The sequence below is a fragment of the Oncorhynchus keta genome, chromosome 10 (genome assembly GCF_023373465.1).
Source record: "Oncorhynchus keta strain PuntledgeMale-10-30-2019 chromosome 10, Oket_V2, whole genome shotgun sequence".
NCBI classification, from domain to species: domain Eukaryota; kingdom Metazoa; phylum Chordata; class Actinopteri; order Salmoniformes; family Salmonidae; genus Oncorhynchus; species Oncorhynchus keta.
In genome coordinates, this window is record NC_068430.1 from 25,984,927 (window position 1) to 26,009,404 (window position 24,478).

Consider the following 24,478-nt stretch of genomic DNA (forward strand, 5'->3'; position numbering starts at 1 on the left):
GTAAGACACAACCACCTCAAAGTAAAGTAGAGAATTAGACACCAACCCACCACTCTTAAATCACCTCACCAGAGCTGTTTCTGATACAGTAGAAGATGGTAGCTCTAAGGTCTATAAACTAAGTAGTAGTGATACTACAGTATCTGTGTGTACTGAACCCTAGGCCCTCAAGCATAAGGCACATCTTTACATCAGAAAACTGCCTCAATAATGTAAGAGCAGAGGTAGACTCATGCAGGAGTACCCATAAATAAAGATCCTCTTTAAAAATACCTTTATGGTTGTAGACTACACAATGGACGTGTGTGTGGGTGTGACTTATGTGTGCTTGCGTGCCTGTGTGTGTGTACGTGCGTGCCTGTGTGTATACCTGTGTGTGTATGTTTCTGTGCCATAACAGGGCGGCAGGTTTCCCAAGTTTGTTTCCAAAGAGATGGAGGCCATGTTCATAGAGGAGCTGAGATCCTCAGTGAACCTGCTGATGGCTAACCTGGAGAGCATGCCCGTGTCCAAGGGAGGAGAGTTCAAACTGCAGAAGCTCAAACGAGGACACAACAGCTCTATCATAGACATGGGCCAGGAGGACGAGAACACACTGTCCAAGTCTGATGTGGTGCTCTCCTTCACTCTGGAGGTATGGTTGGTTAACACTGCAGCTCAAACACAGCCTGCCAGAGACACTGCCTCCAGTGGTCATTTGCAGAAGTGTGCTATTGAAGTAATCCTGACTATTTCATCTGTCAGGCTACATAGAAAATAACATTCAAGGCTCTTCTTACTTTAGAAACAGACACAGACACTGAGAGGGAAAGTAAGAGAGAGATGTAGACTGAATGACATAGGTGGTTTACACAGAGAGAGAGAGAGAGAGAGAGAGAGAGAGAGAGAGAGAGAGAGAGAGAGAGAGAGAGAGAGAGAGAGAGGGAAAGAGGGAGATACAGTGGCTTGCGAAAGTATTCACTCACCTTGGCATTTTTCCTATTTTGTTGCCTTACAACCTGGAATTAAAATGTATAATTTGATTTACACAACATGCCTACCACTTTGAAGATGCAAAATATGTTTTATTGTGAAAAAAGACAAAACATTACTTGAGCATGCATAACTATTCACTCTCCCAAAGTCAATACTTTTTAGAGCCTCCTTTTGCAGCAATTATAGCTGCAAGTCTCCTGGGGTATGTCTCTATAAGCTTTGCACATCTATCCCCTGGGATTTTTTCCCATTCTTCAAAGCAAAACTGCTCCAGCTCCTTCAAGTTGGATGGGGTTCCGCTGGTATACAGAAATCTTTAAGTCATACCACAGATTCTCAGTTGGATTGTGGTCTGGGCATTGACTAGACAATTCCAAGACATTTAAATGGTACCCATTAAACCACTTGAGAGTTGCTTTAGCAGTATGCTTAGGGTCATTGTCCTGCTGGAAGGTGAACCCCCGTCCCAGTCTCAAATCTCTGGAAGACTGAAACAGGTTTCCCTCAAGAATTTCCTTGTATTTAGTGCCATCCATCAGTCCTTCAATTCTGACTAGTTTCCCAGTCCCTGCCGATGAAAAACATCCCCACAGCATGATACTGCCACCACCATGCTTCACTGTTGGCAATGGTTTTCTCTAGGGTGATGAGAGGTGTTGGGTTTAAGCCATATATAGCATTTTCCTTGATGGCCAGAAAGCTAAATTGTTGTCTCATCTGACCAGAGTATCTTCATATGTTTGAGGAGTCTCCGAACACCAAACGTGTTTTCTTAATTAAAGCAATGGCTTTTTTCTTGCCACTCTTCCTTGAAGCCCAGCTCTGTGGAGTGTACGGCTTAAAGTGGTCCTATGGACAGATACTCCAATCTCCGCTGTGGAGCTTTGCAGCTCCTTCAGAGTTATCGTTGGTCTCTTTGTTGCCTCTCTGATTAATGCTCTCCTTGCCTTGTCCGTGAATTTTGGTGGGTGGCCCTCTCTTGGCAGGTTTGTTGTGGTGCCTTATTATTTCAATTTTTTTAATAATGAATTTAATGGTGCTCCGTGCGATGTTCAAAGTTTCGCATATTTTTGTTATAACCCTGATCTGTACTTCTCCACGACATTGTCCCTGACCTGTTTGGAGAGCTCCTTGGTCTTCATGGTAACGCTTGCTTGGTGGTGCACCTTGCTTTGTGGTGTTGCAGACTCTGGGGCCATTCAGAGCAGGTGTGTATATATACTGAGATCATGTGACATTTAGATTGCACAGAGGTGGACTTTAATTAACTAATTATGTGACTTCTGGAGGTAATTGGTTGCAACAGATCTTATTTAGAGGCTTCATAGCAAAGGGGGGAATACATATGCACGCACCACTTTTCCTTTTCTTTTTTTTTTTCCAAATATTTTTTGAAACAATTAATTTTTTTCATTTCACTTCACCAATTTGGACTATTTTGTGTTGTCCATTACATGAAATCTAAATAAAAATCTATTTAAATTACCGGTTGTAATGCAACAAAATAGGAAAAACGCCAAGGGGGATAGGCTCTGGTGATTAATGGTCCCTCCACTCTCGTATACCTCAGACATGTTTATAGCAGCAGCCATTCAATACAGTCGTAATGTTTTAAACTCCCTATTCTACTGCTCTCAGTAGACATGGCTGTAGTTCAGAGGGGCTGAGCTTATCGGGGGCGCCCATGTTTGTAAAAAAAAAAAACAAGTCAGATGTTTCTTTATAGTAGTATCAGTGTATGTAACAGTGCTCTAGCTCTAACTGATAAAATGCATTTTTTGTGTCTGAAACCAGTTTCTAGCTGCAGATGCATGTTGGAAATAAATAACATGTATCGGCATTTGACTGGCAGTATTCTCTCTGTCAGGTGGTGATTGTGGAGGTTCAGGGGTTAAAGTCTCTGGCGCCCAATCGAGTCGTCTACTGCACCATGGAGGTGGAGGGGGGGCATAAGCTCCAGACTGACCAGGCAGAGGCCTCCAAGCCAACGTGAGTGTGACACACACACACGCACACACATACACACACAGGTATGCTGGGCACACAAATGAGATTATAACAGCCTTATTTAAAGTGGCAATCAGCAGTAGAAACAATAACAAAGAGATCTCCACGTTCCTAGTTTGGTAAAAAGCTGAGGGATGGGACTGGAGAAATGTAAACACTTTCAAATTCATAGACATAGCTATGAATGCAAGGACTGACCATCCATAATATCACAATTATAGTTTAACCATGTTTTGAGGCTATATAGGGTTTGTTTACATTTACTTTGTTTACAAACATTGGCGTAAAACCAGCTTGTATTTTGGGTTCTGATGGGGTATGACAGTTCAACTAAGGTCATGAGGCATTTATAAGTTATATTCTTCAAGAAGTCCAATAATGGATCTAACAGCTGCTGTTTGCCTCTTTAAGAGTAAATACCTAGTTACTGGGTAATATGTTCAGTACGTTATATTTGATATATGCAGTATGTAAACAAACTCATGTTTGCTAAGCATGTTAGGAAGTACGAAACTGCATTTAATTTCCAGTCACAGGTTGTTTACTTAGATTCATCACAGCCAGTCATGTGCAAGGCCTCAGTGACGTAAATGTGACCTGGTGATGCGATTGAATCTGCTCCTAACTCACTCTCACACTACTTCCTGTTTACATATACATGGCCACATCATGTGTACTTCCTATGACATAAAAACCCCAAGCCCCTGACTGCTGCTCTTCCCTCAGTCCCACTCTGAGTAGCACCTGATCCAGATTGTGTTAATATGATTAGTAAGTCCTGAGTCCTCGTTAGGTGGTCCATAGGGTGGGTTCATGTTCTGTCAATAGCTGCACACCATGGTGTGGTAATGATATTTCCTGTGAGAGTATGACCAGGTGTTGTAGACGCCGAGCCAGACTGATTACTCAACATGCACCTTCTTCCACTGGTTGTGTTGAGACATTTGCTTTGCTTTATTTAAAGAACACTCAGACATGTACATTTAGGTCCGAAATGATTGATGAACAAAATAAACGATACAAATACTGAGCTATATTGTATGCTAAAAATGAGAACATTTTAGCCCAAAACCTGGTTACCTCTGCTTGGAGGCTGAAACTTGGCCACAAATGGATCTTCCAGGAAGACAATAACTCAAAGCACACGTCAAAATCCACAAAGAAATTGTTATTTGACCACAAAATCAACATTTTGCCATGGTCATCTCAGTCTCCGGACTTGAACCCTATTGAAAACAAGGGATCCAATCATTTTGACCCCTATCTTTTTTTTACTTTTTAAAAACTTTTTAAATCTCTTTCTCTGAGCAATTATATTAATAAAAAATCATATGCTTCCTACATTTTATGAGCAGGCAATATGGCTCAGTATTTGTATTATTTATTTTATACAGTCTTTTTTCCTCATCTATGTCAATTCGAGAAGCATCCACTTGCTGCCTGGTCTGCGAAACGCAAAGCGCATTCGTCTCAAATTGTATTTTTGCGTCTCATTTGGTATGCCTGAGCTGGTATGCCTGAACTCTCGATGTGTTCCTGTGTGTCAGTGTGTTAAGCACAAACCAGTTGGTGCACTAGTTCTGGTACTGGGTGTTATGTTAGTGTGTTTCTATCGTAATGGGCAAAGTTGGGAGAGTTGGCTAGCTATCGATGTGTTCAGGATGAATTTAGTTTTCTTAATTTTTTTGATAGAATGTTTATGCCAAAAATCACTACAACCAAACAAACACTGTACCTTGTGCTTCAGCTGTCCCCTGCTAGCTAGCGGCTAGCTAGTAGCACTAGGTAGGTAATGGCTAGCTTGTAGCACTAGCTAGTAAGTAACGCTAGCTAGTAGCCTATCACCTAGTTAGTTGTGCTAGCTAGCTAGTTCGTACTAATTAGAAAAGATACTGATAACTAACCCCATTTTTCTGTGCCACTAGCTAGCTTCTAATTCTCCCTATATATAGCCATGTTATTTTGTCTTGTTATTGTTGTTCATTATTCATTGTGTATTTATTCCTCATGCCACTATTTCATTTTTAACTCTGCATTGTTGTAAAAGGACCCGTAAGTTAACATATCACTGTTAGTCTACACCTGTTTTTATGAAGCATGTGACAAATAACATGTTATTTTATTTGTACAGTATCTGTGTTCATTTTACTTTTTTTCTGTGGGGGGTGAAGGAGACTGACAGAGAAGAGTAATTCATAATCCATACCTCTTCCTGAAATCCTCATTGTAAGGAAAGGGAATGATTTTCCTCATACTCTAATGCAAGGCTCATCACCCCTGTCTCCTCTTCTCTGATTTGAAAAGCAGGATGGTAATGTTCTAGACTTGCTGCTAGAACTATAGTAGCTAAAACAGTTTGTAACAGTAACCCTGTACCTTTGTGTTTTTTAGTAGTACCATCAATACTCATTCAGAAATGTTAATTTTGGCGAGAGCCTTCTGTTTCTGAGATGACAGATGTTGCTGGTTGATTATAGTTTTAGCTTCACACAGTTACTGTAACACACCCTAGTGTGATATATGTGGTGCAATGGGTCTTTGTTGTCTGACATTTTCAGAGTTATATCAGTCTCTAGGCCCTGAGTGCACAGAGATAGAGAGTAGACATTGTCTAGAGTCTAGACTTTGGCCAGGGAGGCAGCTGTGCCCATCTGTGACGTCAAACTGTGTGTCTATGTGTGCATCAGATAAGTGCGAGGGAGAGAGAGAAGGGGCTATTTTAGACCCTGCTTCCTCACGGTGGAAGGCTCAGGTGGGAGCTGTGCTATGAGAGGATCAGTGGAAACTTTAGTTCAACAGGGTATGGGGCTATTATTGCTAGATACAGTATCTCGGTCAAACCCTGATATGCCCATCTAAAGGGATCCATTCCTTCTCTTCCACAGATGGCAAGTCCTGTTGAACTTGGAATAGGAAATACAGTACATAGCCAATAGTATGTGGACACCCATTCAAATGAGTGGATTTGGCTATTTCAGCCAAGCCCGTTGCTGACAGGTGTATAAAATTGAACACGCAGCCATGCAGTTTCCATAGACAAACATTGGTAGTAGAATGGCTGGTAGCAGAAAGTTACTGAAGAGCTCAGTAACTTTCAACGTGGCACTGTCATAGTGCCACCTTTCCAACAAGTCAATTTGTCACATTTCTGTCCTGCCAGAGCTGCCCCTGTCAACTGTAAGTGCTGATATTGTGAAGTGGAAAAATCTAGGAGCAACAGCGGCTCAGCCACGAAGTGGTAGGCAACACAAGCACATAGAACGGTGCCGCTGAGTGCTGAAGCTCCTAGTGTGTAAAAATCGTCTGTCTCACTACCCAGTTCCAAACGGTTTCTAGAAGCATTGACAGCACAATAACTGTTTGTTGGAAGCTTTGTGAAATGGGTTTCCATGGCCGAGCAGCTGCACACAAGCCCAAGATCACCATCTGCAATGCCAAGCGTCGGCTGGAGTAATGTAAAGCTATTTGTCATTGGACTCGAGCAGAGGAAACGCGTTCTTTGGAGTGATGAATCACGCTTCACCATCTGCCAGTCCGACAGACGAATCTGGGTTTGGCGGAAGCCAGGAGAACGCTACCTTCCTCAACGCATAGTAAAGTTTAATGGAGGAGGAATAATGTTTTTCATGGTTCGGGCTAGGCCCCTTAGTTCGAGTGAAGGGAAATCTTAACACTACAGCATACAATGACATTCTAGACGATTCCAACTTTGTGGCAACAGTTTGGGGAAGGCCCTTTCCTATTTCAGAATGACAATGCCCCCATGCATAAAGCTAGGTCCATGCAGAAATGGTTTGTCGAGATCGGTGTGGAAGAACTTGATTGGCATGCACAGAGCCCTGACCTGAATCCCATCGAACACCTTTGGGATGAATTGTAACGCCGACTGCGAGCCAAGTCTAATCTCCCAACATCAGTGCCCGACCTCACTAATGCTCTTGTGGCTGAATGGAATCAAGTCCCCGCCGCAATGTTCCAACATTTAGTGGAAATCCTTCCCATAAGAGTGGGGACCAACTCCATATTAATGCCCATGAATTTGGAATGAGATGTTCGACGAACAGTTGTCCAGATACTTTTGGTCATGTAGTCTATGAATGTTATCTGTTGGGATTTTAGTTATCTATTCTGTGGTATGGACCAGCTGATCACTTTCCTCTCTCTCCATCTCCCCATCTATCTCATCTTTACTTCTCTACCTCACTCCCCCCTCTTCCTCTTCCTGCTGTCTCTCCCTCCCTGTCTGCAGACTGCAGTGGTAGGTGTTTTGTACAGTAACGCAGTAGCTTGTGTCTGAGAGTGTGCGTTACCAGGTCAGGTCACACCGTGATTCGGGGTGGAGAGGTGTGTGAAAGGACGGAATCACTCACACCTGTGACCCGAGGGCTTTTTGCACAAAGGATACAACCTGGCTGGCTGGATGCGAGCTGTAGCCAGGCAGAGGGAACGTTGTTGTGTGTGTGGCTCCAGCATTGTGCTGTACTATCTTGTGCTGCTCCACACGTGTGGCTGAGCTGAGAGTTATATAGGAATGCCCATGGGCTGTGCTCGTGGCCACTTGGGCTCAAACCAACACCAGGCCTCACATCTGAGCCATGGGCCAGGATGAGAAATACACTCAATCCCTAGACATATTCACATCTCCAGCATTCTGCATGATGAGAAATACCTGCCATACTAGACCTGCACACATCTTAGCCGCTCCGGAGAAATAGACCCATTCTCAGACCTCTGCTCGTTTCAGGCACGTTGTAATGAGGAATACATGCTGTGATCCTAACAAATCAATTTATCTCTGTAATTTTCTCTGAAAGCAACTCATACATTCTGTAATGACATTTTCTGACCTCGTGAATCTAATCCAGACTTTAGTGATGCAAGCTGTTACACTGCCATCTACAGATGGAACAGTATGTGAAAACAGAATAATCAGGGATGGGCAGCCACAGTAGTTTGCTGAAAACACATTTACAGTCAGACAGGGTCAGACATTCATATTTACAGTCAGGCATTCATAAATACTACACAATTTAAACCATCTGGAGAATATTACATTTATGTTTGCATTAATCCATGCAATATTATGCTGCTCTGTAATCTATTATAATAGATTCTCTTTTCCCTTTAAATTTGTGTCAATATCGCAGAGTCAACACTACATCGCCAGTGCCCTTTGCTCTGACAAGACAAACAGAACACAAACCCCAGGGAAATGGAGAGGGTGAAAGAGAGAGATGGTCGGACTAGTCTTCATTCTGCCATATCAGTGCTCCCCTCCCGCACTTTAGTGAGTGTGAAGTCACTCCTGGCTATATTAATTCTACACACGAGTGGCCACAAGCATTCAAGACCACTCTGGCTCACATGCTTCTAGAATTTAACTAAGGGTGTTTTCACATATAGTCCTCTTTAAAAGAACCGATCTCAGTCCTCTTTAAAGTGAACTCTGGGGTAAAAAATAAGAAGCATAAGAACTTTTATCTTTGTATTCACACTGCCTTTGCCTTTGAATGAGGTCTCAACTCTTTTGCAAGTTCACGTCAACTATTTTGTGGACCAAGTCCTCTTTGCATTCACATTGCTATGTTTAGAAAGGAATCAAGATCTTTTTCCAACATGCACTCTGGGTTTTTAGAAAGTGCAGGACAAGCAATTCAATCAGAATATGTTATTAGACAGCTGGAAGCTAATACATTGGAAGCTAATACATTGCATTTAGTTCAAATAAGAGACATAATAATTGTATTCAGAAGATACTACTAACATGCAAATGTGTATTGGAAACAATGAATAGCAATATAATAACTGCAGAATAAATAATGCTGTCATTGAAATTTTACACCCAAGGTAGGCTATTGTCCCGAGCTAGAATAGATTTTGTAACCTATGTTGTGATTCTCCCCAAATATATTGTCTTCTCACACTACTGAAACCCTACAATCAATAAACAGCTTATGAAGCTCTCTTAGCCTATAGATCACATATTGCAAACAAATAATTTGAACTAAAAACAGCACACATTTTGGAATTTCTGTGCATCCGTGACAACTGCTAATCAATATCCAAAAACAGCACACATTTTTTTCTGCGAACCTGCATCTTCTCTCTTTTGTGCCACCAATGTGAAGGTTTATGGCAGGGGAAACAGTGTTACAGTAGTATAGTGTGTGGTGCGGGAATAATGACTTGTGAACCTGTGGAGCTTTGCGTTAATATTGTCCTAAAAAAGGTAACCGGTCTGCGGAATTCAAGCGAGCCGAACTCAGAACAACTCTCGAGATGGTCTCAGTTCGATCGTTTCTGGGGCTCTTTTGAGGTGACTGAGTTCCTTTGGAGTTCACACTGCACAAAATATTTAAGCGAACCGCACTGAGTTAAAAAAAATGCACTGGAAGTGAACAAGTGTGAAGATACCCTAAGAGAATAGTGAGAATTCTGAGTCTGCCCATAGGACGAGCCAGGAGCATGATTCTTCATTAGCTGCAACTCACGCGTGGAGCTGTGAACAACTCAACTAGATTACAGAGAACAACCCAACTATACTGAACAAAAATATAAACGCAACATAAAAAGTGTTGGTCCTATGTTTCATGAGCTGAAATATAAGATCTGTATTTCTCTCAAATTTTGTGCACAAATTTGTTTACATCCTTGTTAGTGAGCATTTCTCCTTTGCTAAGATAATCCATCCACCGGACAGGTGTGGCATATCAAGAAGCTGATTAAACAGCATGACAATTACACAGGTGCACCTTGTACTGGGGACAATAAAAGGCCACTCTAAAATGTGCAGTTTTGTCAAACAAACACAATGGCACAGATGTCTTAAGTTTGAGTAGGCATGCAATTGGCATGCTGACTGCAGGAATGTCCACCAGAGCTGTTGCCAGATAATTTAATGTTAATTTCTCTACCATAAGCTGCCTCCAACGTCGTTTTAGAGAATTTGGTAGTACGTCCAACCGGCCTCACAACCGTAGGCCACGTGTAACCACCAGGACCTCCACATTCGGCTTCTACACCTGCGGGATCGTCTGAGACCAGCCACCCGGACAGCTGATGAAACTGAGGAGATTTTCTGTCTGTAATAAAGCCTGTTTGTGGGGAAAAACGCATTCTGATTGGCTGGGCCTGGCTCCCAAGTGGGTGGGTCTATGCCCTGCAAGGCCCACCCATAGCTGCACCCCTGCCCAGTCATGCGAAATCCATAGATTAGGGCCCAATATATTTTTTTTAATTGATAGATTTTCTTTAAAATTGTTGAAATTGTTGCATGTTTCATTTATATTTTTGTTCAGTATAGATTACAGAGAACCTAACTCGATTACAGAGGAAAACCCAACTACCTTCTATCGACAAGTCTACTGTTTTTACAAGGGTGTGTGTGTGTGTGTGTTTATAGAAGTCAAGGTCAATGATACACAGTAGGTGCAATGTTTATTTATTCTTCCCTGATTGCCGCTCTCTAATTAGCCACTTGAGCCGCTGCTGTACACATTAATGTATTTGTCCAAGAGTGAGGGTGCAGGGCTCATCCCTCCCCCTATGATTCGTGACATGTTACACCAATATATGAGATATTCTGTGAGTTGAAATTAAGTACAGTTGAAGTCGAAAGTTTACATACACCTTAGCCAAATACATTTAAACTCAGTTTTTCACAATTCCTGACATTTAATCATAGTAAAAATTCCCTGTCTTATGTCAGTTAGGATCACCATTTCATTTTAAGAATGTGAAATTTCAGAATAATAGTAGAGAGAGTGATTTATTTCAGCTTTTATTTCTTTCATCACATTCCCAGTGGGTCAGAAGTTTACATACACTCAATTAATATTTGGTAGCATTGCCTTTAAATTGTTTAACTTGGGTCAAACATTTCAGGTAGCCTTCCACAAGCTTCCCACAATAAGTTGAATGAATTTCAGGCCCATTGCTCCTGACAGAGCTGGTGTAACTGAGTCAGATTTGTAGGCCTCCTTGCTCGCACACGCTTTTTCAGTTCTGCCCACATATTTTCTATAGGATTGTCAGGGCTTTGTGATGGCCACTCCAATACCTTGACTTTGCTGTCCATAAGCCATTTTGCCACAACTTTGGAAATATGCTTGGGGTCATTGTCCATTTGGAAGACCCATTTGGGACCAAGCTTTAACTTCCTGACTGATGTCTTGAGATGTTGCTTCAATATATCCACATAATTTTCCCGCCTCATGATGCCATCTATTTTGTGAAGTGCACCAGTCCCTCCTGCAGCAAAGCACCCCCACAACATGATGCTGCCACCCCAGCGCTTCACGGTTGTAAGCCTCCCCCTTTTTCCTCCAAACATAACGATGGTCATTATGGCCAAACAGTTATATTTTTGTTTCATCAGACCAGAGGACCTTTCTCCAAAAAGTACGATCTTTGTCCCCATGTGCAGTTGCAAACCGTAGTCGTTTTTTTAATGGCAGTTTTGGAGCAGTGGCTTCTTCCTTGCTGAGCGGCTTTTCAGGTTATGTTGATATAGGACTTGTTTTACTGTGGATATAGACACTTTTGTACCTGTTTCCTCCAGCATCTTCACAAGGTCCTTTACTATTGTTCTGAGATTGATTTGCACTTTTCGCAGCAAAGTACGTTCATCTCTAGGAAACAGAACGTGTCTCCTTCCTGAGCGGTATGACGGCTGCGTTGTCCCATGGTGTTTATACTTGCATACTATTGTTTGTACAGATGAACGTGGTACCTTCAGGTGTTTGGAAATTGCTCCCAAGGATGAACAAGACTCTTTTTTTCTGAGGTCTTGGCTGTTTTCTTTTGATTTTCCCATGATGTCAAGCAAAGAGGCACTGAGTTTGAAGGTAGGCCTTGAAATACATCCACAGGTACACCTCCAATCGACTCAAATTATGTCAATTAGCCTATCAGAGGTTTCTAAAGCCATTACGTTTTCTGGAAGCTGTTTAAAGGCGCTGTCAATTTAGTGTATGTAAACTTCTGACCCACTGGAATTGTGATACAGTGAATTATAAGTGAAATAATCTATCTGTAAGCAATTACTGGAAAAATTACTTGTCATGCACAAAGTAGATGTCCTAACCGACTTCCCAAAACTATAGTTTGTTAACAAGAAATTTGTGGAGTGGTTGAAAAACTAATTTTAATGACTCCAACCTAAGTGTATGTAAACTTCCGACTTCAACTGTATCTAGCCTACTTGACAAATTAGGCCACAAAGTTGCTGTTCCTTGATAAAATAATAACAATGTAATGTTAGAACTACTGCAACTGCATTGTGAAATGTTCTCATTGGTTGTCTGATTTTAATTAGTTAATTAATTAATTTTTATTTCACCTTTATTTAGCCAGGTAGGCTAGTTGAGAACAAGTTCTCATTTACAACTGTGACATGGCCAAAGTAAAGCAAAGCAGTGCTACACAAACAACAACACAGAGTTACACATGGAATAAACAAACATACAGTCAATAAAACAGTAGAAAAAGTATATATACAGTCTGTGCAAATTATGTAGGATAAATAGGCCATAGTGGCAAAATAATTACAATATAGCAATTAAACACTGGAGTGATAGATGCACAGAAGATGAGTGTACAGATACTGGGGTGCAAAATGAGCTAAATCAACTAGATAACAGTGTGGGGATGAGGTAGTTGGATGGGCTAATTACAGGTGGGCTATGTACAAGTGCAGTGATCTATGAGCTGCTCTGACAGCTGGTGCTTAAAGCAAATAAAATCTGTAATTTGCCAGTACTAGACAGAAAACAAATTTGTTAGCTACTGTAGCTAGCTAGTTTATAAACCACTGTTTCGTGGAGAAACCGCAGTGCCTGGATCTTGCCCCAGCAGCAAAAACACCAGACAGGCCAAGCAAACGCCGCAGAACTGACATGAACCAAGCTCATATTGATGTTTTGGAGCTGGAGAGAGAGAAGAATCTACAGTACTGCAGATTGAGGTCCTGAATTTACTAAAAGAGCTACTGAAAATTCAGAAACAGAAACTCCTTCGGGGAAACAAAGGCCCACTGTGTAAAGAATGCAGATCTTTTTATTTATTTAAGAAATTATTTATTATAAACAATGTTTCCCAAGCAATTTGGTGTCCTCTAGTCCTGTCCCCACACTTGTGTTCTGATGCTTCCAGTTCCACCCTGTATGATATTGAGAATAACAATGTTTTAGTAATACATTTGAATACAGATTAGGAAGGTTCCTAATTCGGAATTGTACATGTCTATCAAAATATAATATTGCTTTTTACATGTTACCAATGTTAGATCATACACACTTTAGGCTGCAAAATGGTTCTCAATCAAGGTTCTCCTCACAGAATTCCCATTTGCATTGGCAACATGTTGCACCTGGGTTTCTTCTTCATTCTCCTCAGGTAGGTTCCTTCTCAGTCTCCTGCCAATGTTATACAGAACTGCCACTGCAATAATGATTGTCAGTGTAGTATCCATCTTTGTGCGGAGCCCTACCTGTTCTCATCTTCCTGGTACCAGATACTTTTATTGGACTTTATTGTGTCCTTGTTAAGAGGTGTGTTTTCTGTGGTCCTTTGTAGAATCTTGAATTGTTTACCTTGTGAGTTCGTGTCCTGAGTGAGTTTTCGAGACTTCGTGTTGTTGTTTTTTCAAGTGTACTGTAGTCTTGCGGCTACCATATCTCAGTAAAGTATTCTGTTTATCCTTAACCACTGATTCCTTGTCTGGTCTCTTCTCTGCACCTGGGTCCAACCTTACCACGTCATAGTAAGCATCTGCCACAACATGGACCCAGCAGAGATCACCCAGATCTGGAATGTGGTAGCCCACCAAGGAGCACTGTTAGGACGGCAGCAAGAACATCTCTCCCAAATCTCTGGGACCTTTCGGGCACTTGCTGAGTCCATCCCACCACAACACGCCCCCAACCCAGGAGGAACCAATGCCCAGGTCTCATCGTTCAGTGCTACAGACGTTGTCGTGGTTCCTCCGGGAACCCAAGATCCCATTCCCGAGCGGATATTTAAACAATCAGAATATCCACAAGCAAGGTTCTGGGTAGACAACTTGTTTCATATAACTGTTCCCTTAAATTTTGACAATTTTTATTTTTTAACTCGATGTCAGAAGGATGCAAGGGCTTCCTCACTCAGTGTTCTCTGATGTTCAAGCTACAGTCCTCTTCATTCCACACCGATTGGGCAATGACCACCTACATCATCCTAGGGTACACTTGACTAGCGCTACATAACCCACTAGTTTCCTGGTCCACAGGATACCTACTAGACTGGGGTAAGGACTGCCAGAAATAATGTCTAAGACCCCCACCAAGAGCCTCGCTGTGTCCTCCTGCATTCCTTGAAGATCAAGACTTGCCCACTCTCCCTCCCAAATACTTTGACTTCCGAGAGGCCTTCAGTAAGAGGCAGGCTGCCACCCTTCCCCCTCATCGTCTTTATGACTGAGCCATAGAACTCCTACCCGGCACCACACCACCCCAGGATCGTCTGTACTCTATCCTCTATCTGAAGCAGCAGCAGTCATGGACAATTACATCCGGGAGTCACCAGAGGCAGGTTTCATTCACCCCTCTACATCCTCTGCTGGTGCAGGTTTCTTCTTCATGGGTAAGAAGGATGGAGGGCTGTGTCCCTGCATCAACTACAGAGGGCTGAACCAGATTACGATCAAGAATCGTTACCCCCTACCCCTGATGTCCTCCACATTGCAGTTGGTCCAAGGGGCCCAATTCTTCACCAGACTGGACCTCCGCATTGCTTCCAATCTGGTGAGAATCAGGGAAGGGGATGAGTGGAATACTGCTTTTAACACCCCGATTGGCCACTGTGTATTTAGTCATGCCCTTCAGATTACCGAACTCACCGGCAGTCTTTCAAGCATTGATCAATGACACCCTGAGGAATATGTTGAATCGGTTTGTCTTTGTTTACCTCAACGACATCTTGATCTTCTCCAAGACCCTTCCGGAACACATACTGCATGTCTGCAAAGTCCTGAGACGCTTCATGCAGAGAAAACTATATGTCAAGATAGAGAAGTGTGAGTTCCACGTATCCCATGTTTCCTTCCTGGGTCACAAGAAGGCAGGCATCCAAATGGACCGCGTAAAGATTGAGGAGGTCACCGACTGGCCCCGTCCAACCTCACTCAAGCAGGACCAGCAGTTCCTTGGGTTTGCCAATTTTTACAGGCATTTTATAGTGTAGTCGCAGCGCCTCTCATGGTCCTAACCCACAAGTCCCAGACCTGTTTTTGCTGGACCCACGAGGCTGACAGGGCATTCATGGAGCTGAAAGGACTTTTCACCTCTGGACCCATCCTCGTTCATGCTGATCCGACTCGTCCCTTTGTGGTGGAGGTGTATGCCTCAGAGCAGGGGCGGTCCTTTCACAGCAGAATGAGAAGGACAAGAAACTGCACCCATGAGCCTTTCTCTCCAAGCGGTTCTCACCAGCGGAACGCAATTACGATGTAGACAACTGGGAGCTCTTGGCAGTTAAGTGGGCTCTTGAGGGGTGGACACACTGGTTGGAGAGGGCACCTCATCTTTTGAGATGTGGATGGACCATAAGAACTTGGTCTCCTTTAAAAAAGCCAAGAAGTTGAACGCTCGCCAGGCTAGGTCAGCTCTGTTTTTTAACAGGTTCGTTTTCACACTAGCCTTTCACCCGGGATCCAAGAATCAGAAGGCAGACGCCCTGTCCCGATGTCTCTAACAGGGAGAGGGACCCCGAGTCCATCATCCCCAGCTCACACATTGTGGCCTCTGTGATATGCAGTATTGAGACCATGGTCCGACAAGCCCAGAGCCAAGAACCTGACCCCGGCAGGGGACCCACTAACAGACTTTACGTTCCGCGATCAGTCCGGTCCCGAGTACTACAATGGGGACACTCCTCTAAATTAACTGGGCTTCCAGGGGTTATTTGGACACTGGAGTTTCTGAGGCGGACGGAAATTCTGGTGGCTCAACATGATGGAGGATGTGATATACTTTGCTGCGGGCCTGTTCCATCTGTGCCCAAAGCAAGTATTCACTTGCTTACCACTATCCTGGTTGTCGTTGATCGGTTCTACAAGTTGCCTTCAGTGAAGGAGACAGCTGATCTCATGATTATCCATGTCTTTCGACTACACACACTTCCGCAGGACTTTGATTCAGATTGTGGGCCCCAGTTCGTCACACGGTATTGGAAGGCCTTCTGTTCCCTCTTGGGGGCATCGTGAGTCTCTCCTCGGGTTCCACCCTCAGTCGAATGGGCAAACTGAGCGGCCCAACCATGAGCTGGAGAAGTTTCTCCCCCCTGTTTCCTAAACAAGAGGCCGAAGCGGGGGTACCATCAGTTAATTTGACGATGTCGCCACACCTGGATCAGAGCGTGATCCTCCTCTGCCAGCCATCAACATCAGGCAAACCGGCACCGGAGAACTCTTCAGCTCCTCAAGTAGGTCAACGGGTGTGGCTGTCCACCTGTGATCTTCCCTTAAAGGCTCCTTGCTACATAGGACCATTCAAGATCCTGAGTCGCATCGACTCGGTCACCTATTGTCTCCAGCTTCACAGGTCCATGATGGTCTGTCCGTCCTTTCATGTCTCCCGTCTCAAGCTGGTAAGGACCAGTCCATTCTCTCCCCCACACCTGCTCCTCCGCCCCCTTGACTTGTGGATGGCCGCCAGCCTACACAGTCCGGCGTCCGAGGGACCCTGCAGTACCTGGTGGACCGTGAGGGCTATGGTCCCGAGGAGCGGGCGTGGATGCCTGCCCGGGACATCCTGGATCCGGGTCTTGTTAGAGACTTCAAACAACTATATGGTGGTTGTAGGGGGGGAGGGGGCAGAGACGGTCCTAGAAACTTTTATTAGACTCAGGTGTAACTTATTATTTCATGATGGTTTGTTTTCTGTGGTTCTTTGCAGAAGCTTGAATTGTTTACTGAGTGGCCCTGTAGACACGGGAAACTTTTTTCCCACACTCCAAAACCTCTCTCTGAGACATCTTGCCAGAATATGAGAGGTGTTGTATTCTCTCTCTTCAGGTGTCTGGGGGTTTAAAAGGGGAGTGCTAAGGTACCCACATCACCTAGTAGGTGGCCTTCATAAGCCCCCCTTTCCAGCATTGCACACAGATGACTATTGTCAAAGATTCTGCTGTCAAGGGGGGATCCTGGCTATCTAGCTACGATGTTGGTGAGCTGACCTTTGTCATCAGACAGCTTGCATGTTGATTGAACAGTAACCTTTCCGATTACGGAATAGCTCTTCGTTCTTGCCACCAGGGTTGGGAATGGGAATGTGTGTACAGTTTATTAACCGTTACACACCTGGGAATCTAGTTTTCCTATAAAACCCAGCTGTTGTCTCCTCTGTAGAATTTAACCTTATGTACTGATTCTTCAGACCGGTAATAACATAGGACACTGACTACAATCCTGCAGATGGTTGAATTGTGGAGTTCAAAAATGTTCCCATATACCATCTGAAAAATATCCAGTTGCGTAGAACCGTATGGCCACCAGGAGCTGAAGTAGTGGGGGTACAGCCACGTTCCTATCACTCCCATGCTTAATGGTTGGTCCAACCTTTCCTTCCAGTTGCATCAGAGTCCTTGGAGAAGCGGTATCTTCTTGAAAAACTCATCACTATCATAAAATTCAACAGGATTTAATCTCTCTAATTATTCTCTGAGGAACTCTGTCGTTTTGGTCTCTCCACAGTAGATATGCTGCCATTTTATCAGTTCAACCACCTCAAGTGGCAGTTTAGAATGAATCTCCAATCTAAATTTATATTCATTTTTTTTATTGAGCAACAGGTTTAAAATTAATCTAGATTTAAAGTGAAAACTAAACTTAGATTAGAGGAAGAATTTAATTTAACTATGATTAATTTAAACTAGGTTTAAAATTTGGTGTAGCAAGATTAGTAGACACACCTTGATTTACCTCTGTTTAATTCATGTTGGTGCAACCCACCCTTAGGTTGCTTATCCTTGGTCATTTAAAGAGTGACTGCCCCTAAAAAGCAACTAATCCCTTTGGAAACGGCCTATGTTGCATCGATATGAGTCAAACATTTATTTTAGTGTCAAAATGGACTACACAGTGTAAATAGCATCATTTTGGTAATAATGTCAGTCTTGACTAAAATAAAATTGGAACCTCAGTGCTTCACAACGAGTTTGGATTACAGTTTGGATTACAGTTATGTCAACAAATCAGGACCCCTTTTGCTCCTCGGCCCTCTGTCCACTTCAATTCCTTTCATTTTAATGGGGCTCCGCTGTTTAATTGTGTCAGGCGGTGGGTGTAGCTGGTGTATGAAGTCAGGCGCAGGAGAGAAGAGATGCGTGAACAACGCACTTTACTCAAGAAAATAGCACAAGTAACAGTACCAATGTGCGAACAATTACGGTTGCCACAAAACACTGGTGAAAACAGCACCCGGACAAAACCAGCCGGAAATGTACCGACATGAACAATAAACAATCACACACAAAGTCATGGGGGAAACAGAGGGTTAAATACATGACCAGTAATTGGGAAATGAAAACCAGGTGTGTGGGAAACAAAGACAAAACCAATGGAAAATGAAAAGTGGATTGGCGATGGCTAGAAGACCGGCGACGTCGACCGCCGGGCGGCAGAAGTCGTGACACATCGACACAACATGTTCGACAGACTGAAAATCCCTATACAGATTGACAATGCCTCCACTGTCAAAATTTAATGGTTAGCATGCCCTGCCCGAAGGACCCTGGTATGCGGAATAGATGGTTGGAGTTCGTCGGTCTCCAAGGCTGTAACAGTAACGCTAGCTTGGTGTGCAACGACTGATGTTGGTGAGTATAACCAGAGATACTGGAATATAATAACCTCTCTGGTGTAGCTTAGCTAATGACGTTAAATAGCGTTATTGCTGGTTACATAGGTACAGTAAATGCTCTTTACCAACATTAACCCTGTGGCACAATGCATTTGAATCACATAATCAACTGTTTTCACAACATTCTATAATAGCATACCCTTTCAAACACCCTCCATTTCCTGCTTTATTTGGGTGTGCAAGAGATACCACTTACTGTATATACCGCTGACAGACTTATTCTCTTGTATAGTCGTTAAACGTTACAAAGGAATACTCACACTGTGGATCCATCACATCAGGGAAATGCTTCATAGATGATAACTGCCTTAAGTACAGGACTTAAGTGTGAAACTTGGGATTTTCTTCACAGATATACTGTAAGACCACATAGGAAGGAGATACAGCCCATCAGTGCGAAATGACACACAGAGAAACACCTCACAGCTTGGAGCTTGTTCACAGATGGTTGTGATGCATCCCAAAGGCATGCTGAGTGATTTAGGAATTATGTAATAGTGCTTGTGCTGTCAAGGTTTCCCTATGCTACAGTGCCTTGCGAAAGTATTCGGCCCCCTTGAACTTTGCGACCTTTTGCCACATTTCAGGCTTCAAACATAAAGATATAAAACTGTATTTTTTTGTGAAAAATCAACAACAAGTGGGACACAATCATGAAGTGGAACAACATTTATTGGATATTTCAAACTTTTTTAACAAATCAAAAACTGAAAAATTGGGCGTGCAAAATTATTCAGCCCCTTTACTTTCAGTGCAGCAAACTCTCTCCAGAAGTTCAGTGAGGATCTCCGAATGATCCAATGTTGACCTAAATGACTAATGATGATAAATACAATCCACCTGTGTGTAATCAAGTCTCCGTATAAATGCACCTGCACTGTGATAGTCTCAGAGGTCCGTTAAAAGCACAGAGAGCATCATGAAGAACAAGGAACACACCAGGCAGGTCCGAGATACTGTTGTGAAGAAGTTTAAAGCCGGATTTGGATACAAAAAGATTTCCCAAGCTTTAAACATCCCAAGGAGCACTGTGCAAGCGATAATATTGAAATGGAAGGGGTATCAGACCACTGCAAATCTACCAAGTCCTGGCCGTCCCTCTAAACTTTCAGCTCATACAAGGACAAGACTGATCAGAGATGCAACCAAGAGGCCCATGATCACTCTGGATGAACTGCAGAGATCTACAGCTGAGGTGGGAGACTCTGTCCATAAGACAATAATCAGTCGTATATTGCACAAATCTGGCCTTTATGGAAGAGTGGCAAGAAGAAAGCCATTTCTTGAAGATATCCATAAAAAGTGTTGTTTAAAGTTTGCCACAAGCCACCTGGGAGACACACCAAACATGTGGAAGAAGGTGCTCTGGTCAGATGAAACCAAAATTGAACTTTTTGGCAACAATGCAAAACGTTATGTTTGGCGTAAAAGCAACACAGCTCATCACCCTGAACACGACCATCCCCACTGTCAAACATGGGGGTGGCAGCATCATGGTTTGGGCCTGCTTTTCTTCAGCAGGGACAGGGAAGATGGTTAAAATTGATGGGAAGATGGATGGAGCCAAATATAGGAACATTCTGGAAGAACACCTGATGGAGACTGCAAAAGACCTGAGACTGGGACGGAGATTTGTCTTCCAACAAGACAATGATTCAAAACATAAAGCAAAATCTACAATGGAATGGTTCAAAAATAAACATATCCAGGTGTTAAATGGCCAAGTCAAAGTCCAGACCTGAATCCAATCGAGAATCTGTGGAAAGAACTGAAAACTGCTGTTCACAAATGCTCTCCATCCAACCTCACTGAGCTCGAGCTGTTTTGCAAGGAGGAATGGGAAAAAATGTCAGTCTCTCGATGTGCAAAACTGATAGAGACATACCCCAAGCGACTTACAGCTGTAATCGCAGCAAAAGGTGGCGCTACAAAGTATTAACTTAAAGGGGCTGAATAATTTTGCACGCCCAATTTTTCAGTTTTGATTTGTTAAAAAGTTTGAAATATCCAATAAATGTCGTTCCACTTCATGATTGTGTCCCACTTGTTGTTGATTCTACACAAAAAAAATACAGTTTTATATCTTTATGTTTGAAGCCTGAAATGTGGCAAAAGGTCGCAAAGTTCAAGGGGGCCGAATACTTTTGCAAGGCACTGTACCTCTTCCTCAGAATGTGTCTTTTGAATACACCGGGTTTGTCATACACACACACACACACACACTCTCTCGCTTGCTCTTGCTCCCTCCTCACTACTGTTGTGTAGGGTCTTGATCCAATAAAGTGGATTTAAACATTTAAATTATCTTCTCCCTCTCCTGTGAAGAGATTAAACGTGTGATTAATAAATTACCCGTAACAGAGCATCAAGACACCATTTTCCATGTCAAACATATAATGTCACTATTTAACCCTTGTCTCTCCCTGTGGTCTTGTGTGTGTTCCAGCTGGGGGACCCAGGGGGACTTCACTACCACACACCCCCTGCCAGCTGTAAAGGTGAAGCTGTTTACTGAGAGCACAGGAGTACTGGCCCTGGAGGACAAAGAGCTGGGCAGGGTAAGAGCCTACACGACTGGAGCCAGAGATAGGCATAGTCGGCAGCAAACTCGTTTTTCACATTTCAAAACGGTTGCTACTTTGACATGAATATGGTGTATACATTGATACTATCATACATATATATATATATATATATATATATAGACATATACATTGATACAACCTTACATGACTGTGTGCTTTATCTATGACTTGACTTGTATAATAGGTATACTGGATGTGTCATTGTGCTTCCAGGTTGTGCTCCATCCCACCCCCAACAGTCCCAAACAGTCAGAACTGCACAAGATGTCCGTGTCCAAAGGCTGCCCTGACAGTGACCTGAAGATCAAACTGGCCATCCGCATGGACAAGCCACAAAACATGAAGCACTGTGGGTAAGTTACTTTGCGCTGAAACACTAGATCAAACAATGGTTTGCTGCCATCTAGTGGTTCTGATCATTACTGCATAACACACTTCCAGAACAGAGACTATCGACTGACCAAAACAGGCAACCTTTACTTTATCTTGACCTTTAAACTATGATCTTCAACATACATTGAACTTTACTGTGTAATTGGCACTGTGTAATTGGCACTTTTTGACAATTTTAGATCTTTTCAAATATTGTGCTACTGCATTTATCAAGCCTACATAATAAAGTACTCTTTTTCAGTAATTCACTGCTTTCACCCCAGCAATTTAAAACAGTCATCGTTCGTTTTGAGTGAAATGGAAAGATCTCTGTACAGGTTCCATTGCCTGGGCTCGGTATTGCAGTGTTTCCTCTAGGAAATCATATCTCTAGCAGCGGTAGCAATATAGGGGAAACACTGCATAAACAAAGTGTGCATAGCCTTACACTTCTACAAACATGTAAGACATTACCATGTTAAAGCCCAATCAGTTCAAATCAGTGCCTTGTGAAAGTATTCGGCCCCCTTGAACTTAAAAATTGGGCGTGCAAAATTATTCAGCCCCCTTAAGTTAATACTTTGTAGCGCCACCTTTTGCTGCGATTACAGCTGTAAGTCGCTTGGGGTATGTCTCTATCAGTTTTGCACATCGAGAGACTGACATTTTTTCCCATTCCTCCTTGCAAAACAGCTCGAGCTCAGTGAGGTTGGATGGAGAGCATTTGTGAACAGCAGTTTTCAGTTCTTTCCACAGATTCTCGATTGGATTCAGGTCTGGACTTTGACTTGGCCATTCTAACACCTGGATATGTTTATTTTTGAACCATTCCATTGTAGATTTTGCTTTATGTTTTGGATCATTGTCTTGTTGGAAGACAAATCTCCGTCCCAGTCTCAGGTCTTTTGCAGACTCCATCAGGTGTTCTTCCAGAATGTTCCTGTATTTGGCTCCATCCATCTTCCCATCAATTTTAACCATCTTCCCTGTCCCTGCTGAAGAAAAGCAGGCCCAAACCATGATGCTGCCACCACCATGTTTGACAGTGGGGATGGTCGTGTTCAGGGTGATGAGCTGTGTTGCTTTTACGCCAAACATAACGTTTTGCATTGTTGCCAAAAAGTTCAATTTTGGTTTCATCTGACCAGAGCACCTTCTTCCACATGTTTGGTGTGTCTCCCAGGTGGCTTGTGGCAAACTTTAAACAACACTTTTTATGGATATCTTCAAGAAATGGCTTTCTTCTTGCCACTCTTCCATAAAGGCCAGATTTGTGCAATATACGACTGATTGTTGTCCTATGGACAGAGTCTCCCACCTCAGCTGTAGATCTCTATAGTTCATCCAGAGTGATCATGGGCCTCTTGGCTGCATCTCTGATCAGTCTTCTCCTTGTATGAGCTGAAAGTTTAGAGGGACGGCCAGGTCCTGGTAGATTTGCAGTGGTCTGATACTCCTTCCATTTCAATATTATCGCTTGCACAGTGCTCCTTGGGATGTTTAAAGCTTGGGAAATCTTTTTGTATCCAAATCCGGCTTTAAACTTCTTCACAACAGTATCTCGGACCTGCCTGGTGTGTTCCTTGTTCTTCATGATGCTCTCTGCGCTTTTAACGGACCTCTGAGACTATCACAGTGCAGGTGCATTTATACGGAGACTTGATTATACACAGGTGGATTGTATTTATCATCATTAGTCATTTAGGTCAACATTGGATCATTCAGAGATCCTCACTGAACTTCTGGAGAGAGTTTGCTGCACTGAAAGTAAAGGGGCTGAATAATTTTGTACGCCCAATTTTTCAGTTTTTGATTTGTTAAAAAAGTTTGAAATATCCAATAAATGTCGTTCCACTTCATGATTGTGTCCCACTTGTTGTTGATTCTTCACAAAAAAATACAGTTTTATATCTTTATGTTTGAAGCCTGAAATGTGGCAAAAGGTCGCAAAGTTCAAGGGGGCCGAATACTTTCGCAAGGCACTGTATCTGTTTGTCCAGCCCTCATATTTTGCCTCACAGGGAAGTGCTTCACCATTTTCTTTTCAGGACTACCAGGCCTACAAGTAAACTGAAAAACAATTTGACATAAGTTACATTCATGAGTTTTATAGACTAATGTCACTAGAAATATGAGCGGAAATGTATGAAAACCCTTACCTTCTGACGAGTCCTGTGCGGCTTGTGAGCCTCGTAGAGCAAAACAGACAACACCTGCACGTTCGTGACAGTGTCTACTTTTCGGGACAGAGTCTCAGCTTTTCATAATAGTTTATAGCTCAAACTGTTCAGACTTTAGAGACATTTTCATGAGAAGAACCGTTTTCGATATTGTGTCTTGATTTGATTTGTCTCACAAACTCCTCAATATCACAACCTCTGTAGACTGCACAGGTGCATGGCTGCTATGGGCGGATTCAGAGCGAAGGAAGTCTGTAGGCCAAACAGACAATTCAGGAGGGGTTTAAAACCAGGTCAGAACCACTCAAATGTTGCCTGCAGCCTGTTGGTATTGATTGAGTTAAAGAGAACATTGAAAAAGAGTAAGAACTCTGACTGTCATGAATGGATATCAAGAAAATGTCTTGGCACCCTCCTCACCCCAGATCAAATAGCAAATAATGACTGTGATTAGCTTGAT

General features: G+C 42.9%; 1 protein-coding gene across 4 annotated transcripts in view; it reads left to right on the forward strand.

Annotated features, from left to right (window-relative positions):
* Positions 1-24,478, forward strand: part of cadpsa (Ca2+-dependent activator protein for secretion a) — a 155,013-nt gene that overhangs the window by 38,975 nt on the left and 91,560 nt on the right. For all 4 annotated transcript variants that reach the window (XM_052526749.1, XM_052526751.1, XM_052526750.1 and 1 more), the window contains exons 6-9: positions 401-634; positions 2,843-2,964; positions 21,328-21,439; positions 21,680-21,819. In XM_052526749.1, the coding sequence (XP_052382709.1) occupies positions 401-634; positions 2,843-2,964; positions 21,328-21,439; positions 21,680-21,819 (608 nt within the window). The remainder of the gene's footprint in view (positions 1-400; positions 635-2,842; positions 2,965-21,327; positions 21,440-21,679; positions 21,820-24,478) is intronic.